This window comes from Centropristis striata, chromosome 6 (genome assembly GCF_030273125.1).
Source record: "Centropristis striata isolate RG_2023a ecotype Rhode Island chromosome 6, C.striata_1.0, whole genome shotgun sequence".
NCBI lineage: Eukaryota > Metazoa > Chordata > Actinopteri > Perciformes > Serranidae > Centropristis > Centropristis striata.
The window spans coordinates 1,303,463-1,319,967 of NC_081522.1; the positions used below are offsets into that span (position 1 = coordinate 1,303,463).

The 16,505-nt window shown below is 36.8% G+C and overlaps 1 protein-coding gene across 1 annotated transcript in view; it reads left to right on the forward strand.

Moving 5' to 3' along the window:
* Positions 1 to 16,505, forward strand: part of n4bp1 (nedd4 binding protein 1) — a 42,900-nt gene that overhangs the window by 17,311 nt on the left and 9,084 nt on the right. Inside the window, exons 5-7 of the mRNA XM_059334470.1 lie at positions 369 to 723; positions 3,191 to 3,526; positions 8,318 to 8,553. Coding sequence (XP_059190453.1) covers positions 369 to 723; positions 3,191 to 3,526; positions 8,318 to 8,553 — 927 coding nt within the window. The remainder of the gene's footprint in view (positions 1 to 368; positions 724 to 3,190; positions 3,527 to 8,317; positions 8,554 to 16,505) is intronic.

A 16,505-nucleotide genomic window follows, 5' to 3' on the forward strand; every position in this document is an offset into this window, starting at 1 on the left:
CATACAGTACATTTTCATAACAGATAAAATACATAAATAATAATAAAAGAGAGAGGGGAAAGAGGAGGAAGTAAAAAAAAAAAAATATATATATATATATATATATAAATATATATATATATATAATAACAGTAGTAATAAAAAAATAAATAAGGGACAAAGAAAAGAAAAGAAAGGAGTGGGGGGGGTTACATCGTCACAAAAAAATCCATAAACGGTTGCCATTTACATCATAGAATTTGCTCAAGTTTCCCCTGGGAATAATGTTTTAAGGACAACTTTTGAAAAAAAAAGTCGACTTCAACTCTCCAACACCTTTTCTACCTAACTGCCAATTGAAACACTGTTAAAAACCTTTTTTTCTCCAGGACCATGGGTTACCAGCAGGAAGTGGTGGAGCGCGTCGTCAAGGAGACGGGACAGACGGAGGACACCTTCCTCATCCTGGAAAAGATCGTAGAGGAAACCAAACGTTGTGACGAAGGGTCGAAAGGGGGGGAGAAAGAAAGAGGATTGAACTCTGTGCGGCCCCTCGACACTCCCTCGTCTTCCTCCTCCTCTACGGTCGCTCGATACCGAGAGAAGGAGCGCGAGCTGAGCAGAGTGCTGGTGGACTCGGGACGGTCCAAAGAGAACATTAAGCCCAACCAGCATGGAGGCAGCAGCAGCAACGGGCTGGGCCACCGGAGACAGTGCAGCAGCAGCGAGGCCAGCACTCAGCAGGTACACACCTTAATAATAATAATAATAATAATAATAATAATAATAATAATACATTTTATTTGGAGGCGCCTTCTCTCACTCTACATTGTTGTTCCATCTTTTCCTTTGATAAAACACTGTTTGTGCGTTGCTTCTTTGCATGATACATTTTTTCAATTCAATTCAACTTTATTTATAGAGTGCATTTCATGCACAAGGCAGATTCAATGTGCTTCACAATGTATACACATACACTACTGGTCAAAAGTTTTAGAACACACCAACTTTTCCAGAATTTAATTGGAAATGATGCAGTTTAATGTCTCAGTGTACTCTGAAATTAATGCACATTTGCAACATTTAAAATTCTTTATTGAGCATGATAGTGTTTTGAAAGTAAAAAAAAGATTCAAAATCACATTTTATGTTGGACTAAAGGACTAAAAAAAGACACAAAATGACCAAAAAAAGACACCAAAAGACACAAAATGACAAAAAAAAAACTTTAGAAAACACACAGTTTTGCTGTAAAAAATATTAGATTTTTCATTTAAAATGAATGGAGAAATACCATAATGTCACAAGGACATAACTACCCTAAAAATAATAGCAGAACAAAGGACCTAAAATGACCAAAAGAGTCACAAAACGACCAAAAAAAAAAGACAGAAAACGACCAAAAGAGACATGAAATTATCAAAAAAAGTCACAAAATGACCAAAAAAATATGTAAAATTATCAAAAATCCATTCTTTTGTTTTTTGGGCCATTTTGTGTCTTTTTTTGGTCATTTTGTGTCTTTTTCGGTCATTTTTTGTCAAAGTCTAAATGACAGATTTTGCTGATATTTACATTTAAATTTAGTGCTGCCGGTATTTTACCGTAAATTAAACAGATTTTTTTTCCTGTCATAAACTGGGAGAAACACACAGTTTTGCTGTAAAAATATAACATTTTTAAAGGAAAATGAATGGAGAAATACCATGACGTGTGAATGAATGACACAATTACCACTAAAAATAACGGGAATATTCAGTCTAAATGACAGTTTTTGCTGATATTTACATTTAAATTTACAGTAGAAAACCCTCTCACTGTATTTTTTACGGTGAAGTTCTTGCAACCACAGCTGCCGGTATTTTACTGTAAATTAAACAGAATATTTTTTACAGAAATCAATTCTTATTCTAACGGGTAACCAGTGCAAAGATTTAAGAAGGGGTGTGATGTGTTGATATTTCTTGGCGCCAGTGAGAACATGTCGTACTTTACCGTCTTCTTCTTTCACTTCACCTGTGAAATCCCCGACTAATTTATGACCGCACATCTTATTTACATTTCTCATATCTTAAGTCCCATGACACATGGTTTCTTTAAGGCCGCATTTTCACTATTCTCCATCTGTTATCTGATCTTTTCATCTCAAATCATTTCCATTAAATCACTTCATACATTATGACTCATCACGCTTGATCTTTATTATCGTTTTCATTATGACAGCTCATCAAGCTGGCCCCTAGCATTATCTTCATATTTTGGTAATCATTAAGTCAGCATATTGATAATATCTGCTAAGAAATGTTAGTGTCAGATTTATGATAAAAATGGGATTTTCAAATAATGTTGACTAAGGGCTCATTGTGTGAGATCAGGTCTTTGTCTTTAACCTCCTGGGACCCTGCGTCCTCATATGTGGACATTTCATTTTAGGTTTTCTGGACCTTATATTTCATTCTGCTTAACTAGAACTATGCACTCTAGAATAAGAACAATACATCAATCAGTGTAAAAATCAGATGGCAGCATCTTGGTAAAGTCAATTAACAGATTTTACCCAGACAAAAGTGGACCAGGTACCAAAGCTGATCAGATTTTATGGCTAAAACTTGTGTATTTGTGCTTAATAATGTTTGTTGTTTGATGTTCTGTGCAAGTTTGACTATTTTTAGCATTAGCAACAAGTTCCGACTCTGCTAATCAGGAAGTTCTCATTTGAAAACGAATAGACTTTTACTATCATTCTTCAGAGGGTGTAAATGTAAGGAAATAAAAAGTTTTATTCACTAGTGAATTAATTGCGTTATACAGTAAAATGAACCCATTATACCCCTGTTCAAAGACAATGCTTAGTTTTTGTATTTATCAGGTCCTACTGATCCAAAATATCTAGGAGAAACTAACAATACATACCAAACAAAAGCTTGGCTCTCAGGAGGTTAAAAAATCTAAAATGCAAGTGTACTGAAAAAAAACAACACTCCAATGCACAATGTAGGGTTTATGAGGACCTTGATGAAGACGAGTTGGTGCAATGAGTTGGTCATTTGAATACATTTGCCATGTAGATATGGTATGAGCACTCCTGAAGTATCTGAAGAGCACCTGCATGTCGTCATCACAAAGACCCAGCAGTGCTTGGGAATTGTTTAATCAACACTGTTATGTTTCCAAAATGTAAAAATACATATTGCATCATATCTCATTCCAGGCCATCACCATCAAGAGGAGCTCTAGCGCTCAAGGAGGAGCAGGAAGCTACGAGGTTATCACCATCGACGATGACGATGACGTCGTCCTCACAAATACCAAAACGGCGGAAAGCAGGACGTCCCGGATGATGACGGTGCCTCACCTGGACACCCAGTCAGGATCCAGGACGGACTTCTTGGCGCGAGGCGGGTCCGGCCTCTCACAAAGGGACTACCTGTCGCGGGGCGGGACTCAGACTTTGGGAGGATCGGTGAAAGTTGAAACTGTGACGGCGCTCCGCAGCACGCCTCACTGGCTGACCGCCACCACCAGCTCCTTAGCCTCCACCCCCAGTGTAGGTATTACCTTCAAGTCCACTCATTCATGTCTTATGCCGATTTCTTTTATTTTGAAATTAGCATTCATAAGCATCAGTACAAGACATGACTTATTCCACAGCTGTTTTTTTCCACATTTTTGTTTTTTTGAAGGGTACATCAGAACAAAGAACCACAAAAAAGACCAAACAAAAAGAGAAATAATATATATATATATATATATATATATATATATATATAATATAATATAAAGGGAGGCAAAAGAGCAGAGAAACAGAAACATTAACAATATTATTTATATATATATATATATATATACACACACTACTGGTCAAAAGTTTTACAACACACCAACTTTTCCAGAATTTAATTGAAAATGATGCAGTTTAATGTCTCGGTGTACTCTGAAATTAATGCACATTTGCAACATTTAAAATTCTTTATTGAGCATGATAGTGTTTTGAAAGTAAAAAAAAAGATTCAAAATCACATTTTATGTTGGACTAAAGGACTAAAAAAAGACACAAAATGACCAAAAAAAGACACAAAATGACAAAAAAAAGACACCAAAAGACACAAAATGACTAAAAAAGACACAAAATGACTTACAAAGACATGAAAAGAATTCAAAAATGGACAAAATAGCCCAAGACTCCATAGAGTTAAGTTGTTAACCCATTTCTTGTTCCCTGAAAAAGGCCTACTTGTATAATTCTGAAATGTACATTATTTTCCAGTTTTGGTTAAGCTTACCTTTTTTTATTTACCTCTGGCAGTTCACCACTTACCTTTGGACCCTTTCAAGCTGTTCATTTGACTTGAACTGCTTGAATTTCAATAAAAAACTGGAAAAATTGGGGTGTTCTAAAACTTTTGACCGGTAGTGTATATATTCAATATTGTAGATTAATACTGAAGACATCAAAACTATGAAAGAACACATACGGAATCAGTTAGTTTTAAAAAGTGTGAAACAAACCAGAATATGTTTCATATTTAAGATATTTAAGAAGTCGGCTGAATGTTTTTTAATTAAATGTGACACAGATGTGCTGTGTCAAGAGTTATTTGGTGGAATTTCTTGCCTTCTTAATCAATCAACCAATCAATCAATCAATCAAACTTTATTTAAATAGCGCTTTTCATACATATAAATTCACCTTCTTAATGTGTTTGAGTCCATCAAAGCAAACGGTGGCTATGAATCTTAAATCTAAAACATATTCTGTTTTTTATTTAACACGGTTTTGTTTACTACGTGATTCCATATTCCATTTTCCATGATTTCCATCATAGTTCTAATTTTTAAAAATATTAACCTACAATGTAGAAAATATAATATCATTAAAGAAGAAACATGGATTGGGAAGGTGTGTCCAAACTTTTTTTTTTTTTTTTTAACTTAGTTTTTATTTAAGTTTCATTCACAATCGTGTACAGAATCATATTCAACATATCTGCTGTTTCATACACAAGGTAACACTTATGATACATCAAAAAATACAGAGACTATAATGACAAAGAAAAATATAAATTAAAATGGAATAAAAGAAATAAAATTATATCAGTATACCCATAGCGGGGCACCACCTTTTAGTGAATATATGTTTTTGAAGTCTTAAGGAGTATGTTATTTGTTCCATTTGATATATTTCCTTTATTTTTTCAGACCACATACTATATGTTGGGGCTTCAAACACCTTACTGTAATGCATTTAATTGCTGTTGCTAGTAATATCTGTAAGAGATATTTTTTGGCTCTTCCTTCAATGCCTTTTGGTAATAGACCTAGTAGGGCCACCATTGGATCCATAGTAATATTTCCACCAAATATTTTATTAACTGTTTCAAACACTTCCTTCCAGAATGCTTTCAGTTGTGTGGGCCACAGTTTCTCCAACACTTATTTGAATACGTAGTGCTAAATTTAGCTGTAATTTCATGACCACCTTCCATTTAAATTCTCTCCATACATTTGAATTAGTTACTGAATGTACTTCAGTACAAATTTCCTCCCACATAGTGTCCAAACTTTTGACTGGTAGTGAATGAGCAGAGCTTTGTACTGGGAGATTTTTTTTTCCATTAATGTTCTGAAGGTGGAAAGTTTCTCTGCTCACCACAATCATGATATATGATGATATTAGGGCTTTTCAACCAGAGCAGGTTCCCCGGTGCCCAATTGCAAACTGGTTCTTTGGTTTTCCACCACCAAAGAACGGCTCCCGGCCGGGAAAACTGGTTCCACAGCGGCACTAACTTAATGCTGGTCTTAAACCATGAACCGCTTACGTCAGGGGTCACATACACTTTGACTTTTCAGTCACGTAGGAGACATAATGTAAGCAAATTAACTTTGAACATCACACCAAGGTTATTATAGTTAACGAAAACTAACAAAATAACGAAAACTAAAATTGAAAAAACATTTTGTTAATTGAAATAAAAAATAAGAGTTTTTTTTTAAAACGATAACTAACTGAAACTGTATTTTGTTTTTTACAAAACTAACTAAAACTAACTAAAATTATAGTGAAAATGTCCTTAGTTTTCGTCTTTGTCAACTTTTTTCATGCATAATTCAGTGTTTCTATTTTAACATGCAACACATGGTAAATATGTTTACTGAGACTGGGATGTTTACACTAGAACCAAAATACAAAACAGTTAATAACCTTATTGGGGCTGAGATGATAAACCAAAGGAAATTAAGGCACATACCCATTACAAAAAAACTAAAACTAACACTAAAACTAATAAAAACTAAACTAAAACTAAGCGTTTTCAAAAAATCTAAACTAAACTAAAACTAGCAAACTCACTCTAAAAACTAACTAAAACTAACTGAATTTGAAAGCAAAAATTCACAACGAAATTAAAACTAAAACTAATGAAAAATCCAAAACTATTATAACCTTGCATCACACACAATATTATCCAAAGTATGAGAGTATTCGTATCTGGCTTGCAGTATGTCTGGAGGGAATCTACAATATATCGGTTGGCATTTGCATGATGGTGAATTTTTTTAAGGTGCTACTTTACAAAGCACCTGCTGGACCGGACTTGTTTTGAATATCCGGGGAAAGTCAGAGAATTTAACAAAGCAGCAGACAGATAACTTCACGATTAGTCCGTATAAGCTTACTTTCCTGCTGATGAGTCATTTCTGGTTTTCCAGTCGATGTTTAAATAACCTTTATCCTGTTCCACTATGTTTTCTATTTGTCTGACCGACCTTGATACTTAAAACTATGCACATACACTACCGGTCAAAAGTTTTAGAACACCCCAATTTTTCCAGTTTTTTATTGAAATTCAAGCAGTTCAAGTCAAATGAACAGCTTGAAAGGGTCCAAAGGTAAGTGGTGAACTGCCAGAGGTAAATAAAAAAAGGTAAGCTGAACCAAAACTGAAAAATAATGTACATTTCAGAATTATACAAGTAGGCCTTTTTCAGGGAACAAGAAATGGGTTAACAACTTAACTCTATGGAGTCTTGGGCTATTTTGTCCATTTTTGAATTCTTTTCATGTCTTTGTAAGTCATTTTGTGTCTTTTTTTGGTCATTTTGTGTCTTTTTTTAGTCATTTTGTGTCTTTTTTTGTCATTTTGTGTCTCTTTTTAGTCCTTTTGTGTCGTTTTTTAGTCCTTTAGTCCAACATAAAATGTGATTTTGAATCTTTTTTTTACTTTCAAAACACTATCATGCTCAATCAAGAATTTTAAATGTTGCAAATGTGCATTAACTTCAGAGTACACTGAGACATTAAACTGCATAATTTTCAATTAAATTCTGGAAAAATTGGTGTGTTCTAAAACTTTTGACCAGTAGTGTATGTTTGGTACTGAAAAATCTTCGCGTTCAGCCTTGTATACTCAAAAAGCTTAATATATTATGTTGTTTAGTGACCAAATCACTCTGAGCCAGTGGTGGTTCTACACAGGGGCCTCCAGGGGCCACTGCCCCTGTGAAGAAGCCTTTGGCCCGTGCTGTGGCCCCTGTGTCAAATTAATAATAAAATGATCCATTTATAACGATGAACGACGGAACAATTCTGACCTTTTTTTTTATTCAAACAATATCTCATTGTGCACAAAAGGAACCCAGAATGTTACATTGTATAATAGTTTAATTGTGCAATTAAAGCTTGTGTATATATAAAAAAGATCATTCTCACTATACTGCACTTTCAAAATAAAAAAAAGTAATTGTGCACAAAAATGAGAAATGTCATTGTCATGCAAAAATAATTATTATTGTTGGTAAGTCTCATTGTTTCAATCAATGTATTTGTATCTTCCAAATATACTTAAATGGGATTTTTAACCCATTGAGGCCTGAAATGCCTGTAAAACCTCTGGGCGATTTTAAAATCAGCCCCTAAAACCTGAAGTTTTTCTGGAAATTCAACAGAAGTGTCAACGCTTCTACTAAATAATAGATTTTTCAGCCTCTGTAGCAGATAGAAATGAAATTCAAAAAGTATTTGAGAGCTTATACAAATACTACAAAACGACGTATCCGCTTTCCAGGCTTCAATGGGTTAAATGAGCTAAAATAAAGGTTTTGGATGCTTAAATATAATATTTGCCGTTTTTTAATGGGCCCCTCTGATCAAACACTGGCCCCTGCTTGGCCCCCACAGTAAAACTGGTCTAGAACCGCCACTGCTAGGAGCTTTGCAACAAAAATCTTGAACATGCCAACTCATGGTGGAGGCTTGGATTGGTGTTATTGGGTGACATGTATCACTTCCTTGTCCTTCTGTTATTTTACACTTAGTTTGTTTTTTCTTTCTGCCTAGTCAGCCCAGCCCATCCCCCGGCCCTCGGCCTCTCCCTATCAGACCATCGGCCACATGGGGTTCCACGGGGTCGGAGCCAGGACTCCTCCTTCCAACGACCCCCCGGTGCCCCCGGTCACTGGTTTCACCCGTTTCCACCAGTCACTGAGGACTCCCTACACTCTGAAGCTGCCAAATGAGCCAGGACGCCCGGAGCTCAGACACATCATCATAGACGGCAGCAATGTAGCCATGGCGTGAGTCTGCACAACACACACACACCTACACACACATAGTCAGGCAGCTTAGGACCAGATTTGAGAAGAAAGGGGACACGCCGGACAGGTAGGAGCCACTTCATCAAGATTGTGAATTGGAGAAGGCACCCATATAAAGTCTATGAGAACCAATATATCTTCCAAGCCACTTAGAAGGTCAATCTTGGTGTCAAAATATACATTTTCTGGGTCAAGGAATCATTTAAAGCTATTGAGAATATGACTGGATGATTATTTGATCAAATAGATATGTTCATTTTCCACATGTTTTTACGTAATTCCAAGGTTCCTAAGTGGTCGGACATATATTGATATAGGTTTTTATGTCGTTTTGATCTCAACAAGTTATACAATGTACATCAGTAAAGATTCTCATTGTAAATCATTTGTTGATCAAGATCTGACATGAGATTCCAAACATTTTCAACTCAGGATTCCTTGCTGCAGCACTTGAAGACCTACCAGTCTGTGTGAAAATGAACATATCTATTTGATCAAATAATCATCTAGTGATATTCTCAATAGCTTTAAATGATTCCTTGACCCAGAAAATGTAGATTTTGACACCAAGATTGACCTTCTGAGTGGCTTAGGAGATATACTGGTTCTCATAGACTTTATATGGCTGCCATCTCTGATCCACAATCTTGATGAAGTGGCTCCTACCAAAATTTGAAACCTTAGTGTCAATCAACTTTTAAGGTGAAATTAAGCATTATTTGTGTTATTTTTTAAGGCCGACATAAATATTCAATCAATATTACTTTTAAATGTTCCAGTTGGTATTTTGCATATATATATATAAGACACTGAGCCTCCACTATATTCTTGCTCTGACTCTAGACTATAGATCCAGAAACTTAATTTCCTCATCTTTGATTGCCTACTTACAAAAAAACTAAGGGGAAATGGTCCAACGACTGAGCAAGATGGGCAATTTGGTGGCCATTTGATACAAATTAAACTCAAAATTTCTCTTGGAGAACCATTTTTTTTGGACTCAGCACCCTTGAGATATGTAAGGTAGGCCGGTTCCTGACTTGTACCCATAAATGCTCCTCACTTCTTATAGGAGGCCTTTATTCTGAAATCCGCCCAGACTATCATCAGTCCCTCTGAACATTATGAAGACAAAATCAGATTTTCATCTTGTCTTACTGGCGTGTAAAGAGTGTAAAGCGTTGTAGCACCTGCAATGAAAATTATAATATCACACTTGTATGCACCGCAATTTTCCTTTTTACACATGAGCCATCACTCTTCCCATAATCATCATCATCATCATCATCATCAGTTAAAGTCACACTGACACACTCTGTCTAAATCTAAATGAAGCACCTGTTACAGTGCGTAGGTTGCATCTACAACCCTTATTGTGTAGGCGCACCAAAACCTGGCCCACGCATTCACATAATGTTACTCATTACCTCTGTGTGTGTGAAAGCAGTTGTTACAATATGATTTGATGAGTGGGGGAGTTCTATGGGGGTGTTTATGGGAAGCAAGGCCTTTTCTAGTAAAAAAAAAAAATCTCCGTTTGTCATTTTCTGTATCCAGAAATTGTGCAACAAAGTGAAGACGGAGTGCAGCCTGTTGTCTTTTTTTTTTTTTTTTTTTTTAAACATTTCTTTATTGATTTTTCAAGTGTAACTAGTAAAAAAAAACTATTAATAATAAAAAATAATACATACAATAAAATGAAATCAGATAAGGAATAACTAATATTAAGAAGAATTACCTAAAAATAAAAATAAATAAATAAATAAAAATGGAAGCGAACAACAAATACACAGAACAAAACAAAAACACAAATAGGTCACCCACTGTTAAATAAAAGTCTAATAATATGTTCACTTAAGCAGAGATAAATAAAAAACATTCCCAGCATGCTACAAAATCACACAAGAAAAACTCACAACTAGTAGACAGTCAGGGTGGCTACTCAGGAATAGCCTGTAGTCTTTTTTTAATCTCTCTCTGCTGATGTGTCGTCAGTCTTTATCCCAGACGACCTCGTTTTGACTTCTCACTTTCGCAACCACTTCCTTTCACGTTCTGCGTCACTCCCTGTTCTGTTTCATCCTCCCTCCTTCCTATCCCGAAACAGACGAGCAGCACTATCGTTTTCTTTCTGGGTAATGTAAACTAATAAGTCTGACTAATAAAAACTAAACTAAAACTAATGAAGAATTCAAAACTGTCATAACAGTATTCCAATGAGGGCCCTAACACAGATAGAAGTACAAGTCTGTGTGTGTGTGTGTGTGTGTGTGTGTGTGTGTGCGTGTGTGTGTCTGTGTGTGTGTCTGTGTGTGTGTGTGTGTGTGTGTGTGTGTGTCTGTGTCTGTGTGTCTGTGTCTGTGTGTCTGTGTGTGTCTGTGTGTGTCTGTGTCTGTGTGTGTGTCTGTGTGTGTGTGTCTGTGTGTGTCTGTGTCTGTGTGTGTCTGTGTCTGTGTGTGTCTGTGTGTGTGTGTCTCTGTGTGTGTGTGTGTCTGTGTGTGTCTGTGTGTGTGTGTGTGTGTGTGTGTGTGTGTGTGTGTGTGTCTGATGGCAAAAGTAAAAAAAAAAAGAAAGAAATGAACCCAGGATGACAAAATACAGTTGGCATTTTCGTGGATCTTTAAAATCCAGTTCATTGTTATATTTTGATTTGTTTTTATGGAAACTAGAGCTGCAACAATTATTCGATTAATCGAACAATAATCGATTATTAAATTAATCGGCGTCTATTTTGATAAGCGAATAATTGGTTTGAGCAGTTTTTTTTTTTAAGACAAGAAGTCCAATTCTCTGATTTCAGCTTCTTCAATGTGAATATTTCTCGTTTCTTTGTTCCTTTATGACAATAAACTGAATATCTCTTTGGTTTGTGGACAAAACAAGAGATTTTCAACATTTTATTGACCAAACAACGAATCGATTAAGCATTTAAATAATCTACAGATTAATCGATAATGAAAATAATCGTTGGTTGCAGCCCAAATGCAAAAAAAAAAGGCACAACTGCTTTGAGCACCAGGGTATGTCCTGATTCTGAAAGAGGTTTTCAGGTTAGGTAAACTTGCAGAATGAGCTCAGAGATTCGTTTCCCTTGTCAGGTTTCTACAGTGATTTTACTGTTTGTCTAATCTCTTGTTGCCGTGGTGACCTTCATCACTTTCTATTTCAACAGTCAGTGGAACTTCCCTTGAGTTTGCATTGCAGCTCTGACTGCAAGCTGAAAATGTTCTTGACCATGTGCATGCGCGTGTGTGTGTGTGTGTGCGTGTGTGTATTCTTGTACTTCCTACACAGTGAGGACCGGAACACGTTTTTAACCAACAGAGTGAGGACGTTTCGGCCGGTCCTCACTTCTTTAAAGGCTTTTTTTTTTAAGATTTCAGACTTTGTTTTAAGGGTTCAGGTTACAATTAGGTTTATGTTTAAAAAAAAAAAAAAAGAGAAATAATTAACTAACTGAAACTGTATTGTGTGGTTACAAAACTAAAACTAACTAAAATTATAGTGAAAACGTCCTTCGTTTTCGTCTTTCGTCAACTTTTTTCATACATAATGAAGATGGAAAAGACAAAGGAAATGAAGGCAAAATTACTGTGACCTCTTTTAATCTCCCACCCAACAAATACCCCATTACAAAAAACTACAACTAATAAAAACTAAACTAAAACTAATGAAGAATTCAAAACTATCATAACCTTGCAAGGGAATTCAGTATTCCAATGAGGGCCCTAACACAGATAGAAGTACAAGTGTGTGTGTGTGTGTGTGTGTGTGTGTGTGTGTGTGTGTGTGTGTGTGTGTGTGTGTCTGTGTCTGTGTCTGTATGTGTCTGTGTGTCTGTATCTGTGTCTGAGTGTCTGTGTCTTTGTGTCTGTGTGTGTCTGTGTGTGTGTGTGTGTGTGTGTGTGTGTGTGTGTGTCTGTGTGTCTCTGTCTCTGTGTGTCTGTCTGTGTCTGTCTGTGTGTCTGTGTCTGTGTGTCTGTATGTCTGTGTGTGTCTGTGTGTGTGTGTGTGTGTGTGTCTGTGTGTCTGTGTGTGTGTGTGTGTGTGTGTGTCTGTGTGTGTCTGTGTCTGTGTGTTTGTGTCTCTGTGTCTGTGTGTGTGTCTGTGTCTGTGTGTCTGTATGTCTGTGTGTGTGTGTGTGTGTGTGTGTGTCTGTGTGTGTGTGTCTGTGTGTGTGTCTGTGTCTGTGTGTCTTTGTCTTTGTCTGTGTCTATGTGTCTGCTTGTGTGTCTGTGTCTATGTGTCTGCGTGTGTGTGTGTCTGTGTGTGTCTGTGTGTGTGTGTGTGTCTGTGTCTCTGTGTCTGTGTGTCTGTGCTAAAATGCCATGAGACAAGACTATAATCAGTTACACGGACTGTGAAAGTACTGTGACAATGAGATCAGTGTTATTTCCACACCGTCACCATCAGTGTCACTGTTTTTTCAGCCGACCTACGTCACTTTCATGGAGACCTGCTAAATATTTGTGTGTAACATGCAGCTTCACAGACTGTTCTCTGCTGCACCACAGCTCATGTGAGACTAGCTTGATGATCGAGATAATCACCCAGAGTACAAGGAAGTGACATAACTGACAGAAATTCACATGATAAGGAAGGAGAAGAAGAGTAAACAGAAGCTCCATTCATAATCATTTCACCATTCAGCTTTATAATTATAATTTAAATGACTTATTATTAAGGGTTCAGGTTACAATTAGGTTTATGTTTAAAAAAAAAGAGAAATAATTAACTAACTGAAACTGTATTGTGTGGTTACAAAACTAAAACTAACTAAAATTATAGTGAAAACGTCCTTCTTTTTCGTCTTTGTCAACTTTTTTCATACATAATGAAGATGGAAAAGACAAAGGAAATGAAGGCAAATTCACAGTGACCTCTTTTGATCTCGCACCCAAAACCCAAAAACTACAACTAATAAAAACTAAACTAAAACTAATGAAGAATTCAAAACTATCATAACCTTGCAAGGGAATTTCGCCGCCCCCCCCCCCCCCGAAAATAGTCCTGATCAGTTGTTCCAGGTTTCTCTAACATGTCACACCAACCTAAGATTAACACAAATACTCTATGATTAAAAAAAATCCTCCTCCATTAGATATTTAACGTTGCTGAGGACTTCACTTGTGTTTTGAGTCTGCGGCCTGCAGCAGCAGTCAGCTTCCTGCTCGGTGGGCTGGCTGCTCTCAGGGAGTTTCTCATCTCTGTGGTTGTTTGTTGTTTTGTGGTTTTCTGTCCTAGCGACCCGTCGGTTGTATTACAGCTGTCTGACGTGCACGCAAAGACTGTGCACGTCACCTCCAACAATCTGGGTCAGCTGGATGTGAGTTTTTTTTTTTGTATTTGACGATAATCTCAGCCCAGCTCACGAGACGAGACGAGATTTTATAAAAAATTACAATGACACAATATATGACTGGACCAATAGAGTTTTATTTAATCGAGTTGCACATGCATTTTGAAATGTTTTATTATAAATCTTTACATGCATGATGCAAGCATGACCTTTAAAAAACTTCTTCTTTCACAAATTGAAACTAAAAATAACATTTATAAAAGTTGAAATAAGATAAATTAAAAAAATAAAATCCCCCAGAGGGATAAATGAGACTCCGGAGGTTTTAGATTGTCTTGTAATCGCTTAGCGACAGTTTCCACCGTGATCACATACACAACGGATTAAACATGGGAGACACAACTGTGGCCTCCATCGCTAACTGTGCAACATCGGCAGCTGATCAAAACAAAGCATTATGGCTAATTATAATAAACATAGCAATCATGAATTAACCGGCATCGCTAACTGTGTAGAGTGTCCGATGCTTGTTGTAAACAAACAGAGATCGCTAAGTGAACACCTCCTGCAGCAGCAGCACATACACACTGTACTGCTACAGAGCTAACTGTTAGCCTGTTAGCACATACACACTGTACTGCTACAGAGCTAACTGTTAGCCTGTTAGCACATACACACTGTACTGCTACAGAGCTAACTGTTAGCCTGTTAGCACATACACACTGTACTGCTACAGAGCTAACTGTTAGCCTGTTATCACATACACACTGTACTGCTATAGAGCTAACTGTTAGCCTGTTAGCACATACACACTGTACTGCTACAGAGCTAACTGTTCGCCTGTTAGCATATACACACTGTACTGCTACAGAGCTAACTGTTAGCCTGTTAGCACATACACACTGTACTGCTACAGAGCTAACTGTTAGCCTGTTAGCACATACACACTGTACTGCTACAGAGCTAACTGTTAGCCTGTTAGCACATACACACTGTACTGCTACAGAGCTAACTGTTAGCCTGTTAGCACATACACACTGTACTGCTACAGAGCTAACTGTTAGCCTGTTAGCACATACTGTAGGATAAATCCATAGATGAATCCACATTGAAATGTTACCTAAGTACACAGGTGGAAAAAAAAATTAGATCATGGGAAAGGAAAACTTCTTGGACGAAAGTCAGCATAGCGTATCCTGAGCGGATGCTCTGGTGGATACGATAACATTAGAATAAGAACATAATCTCCCAAGTGTACTCACATATCAAATGATTGTCATAACAGGAAAGTACAGGACATTAAAACCTTAGTTACAAAGAAACAATGATGCACGAACTGAAGTGAAATTAGCTGGTGAAAGGCTTTGTAAGGCTTTGAAAGGAGTTGTTCTGAATGTTGGACGTGTTGTACCACATGTTTTTACTATCTGCCAATTAAATCCTGCACAAGGCTGTAATCCGAATTCATCTGGTCGTCAAGTGTTTTTCTTTAAAGATTTTCTACGACAATACACACTGTACTGCTACAGAGCTAACTGTTAGCCTGTTAGCAATTTTCAGACTCCGGCTCTGCAGCTGGGAGAGACTGCTGCAGGAGGACTGTGCCGCTTTGATTCGTTCTTACTCTTCTTAACGAGCTACCGGCCCCTGCGACGTCATTCTGGCTGCTTGCTGCTTCCCCTCCTTCTCCTCCTTTCCTTCTTTTCCTTTTACTGCCCCCACAGGTCACAAATAGAAGTTTGGATAATTCACAAAATTTTTTAACGCAACAAGAAATACGTAGACTTTAATCTTTCGAGATCTCGTGGCACAAGGTCTTGCACACCCGTAGTATTTACTACTAAAATAATTGCTGGGTTTTACATTGCTTATGTTGCGAGGGAGACCATTGGAACCAGTGCTGTCCTGCTAATATTTTTTAATTTTCTTAGCTTTGTTAGAGTTTGTTTCTTTTGCAAAACAGATGAGAGGAGAGTAAAATCCTTTTGACTATTTATTTAAGACAATAATGAAAGAGTGAGCATGTACATGGACCTTCTCTGTTCGGAAATCCCAGGCTGCTAAACAGTTAGCTGTAACCACCTCCCAGAAAAGGATACCTAACTTACTTTTACTTAGTTTTATCATTTAAATGTGTGACTATCTGATTGGTCAAAACTGTTGGGGCAGCATGGTTTAGAAAAAAATGACCAAAAAAAGGAAACAAAATGACCAAAAAAGACACAAATTGACCACAAAATGATCAAAAAAGACAAAAATGATCAAAAAAGACACAAAATGACCATAAAAAGACACAAAATGACAAAAAAAGACACAAAATGACCCAAAAAAATGAAACAAAAACACCATAGGTTCTGGAACCACGTTTACTTTCAATATAATATCTATTTCCTTTTTAATATTGTCCCAAAATCCTCGTATTACTGGACAATCCCAAAAAATGTGTGTGGTGTCTCCAATATTTCCACAATTTTGCCAACATAATGCTACATTGGGATTTTTCACATATGAAGAGATGATAAAAGTGTTAGGATTTAACTTGCAAATAAGGCCAAATTGAGTGTCCACACTCAAAACATAACATTACACTCCATCTAATGAACACTTTTCCTCCTCCTGATGCCAGGTCATA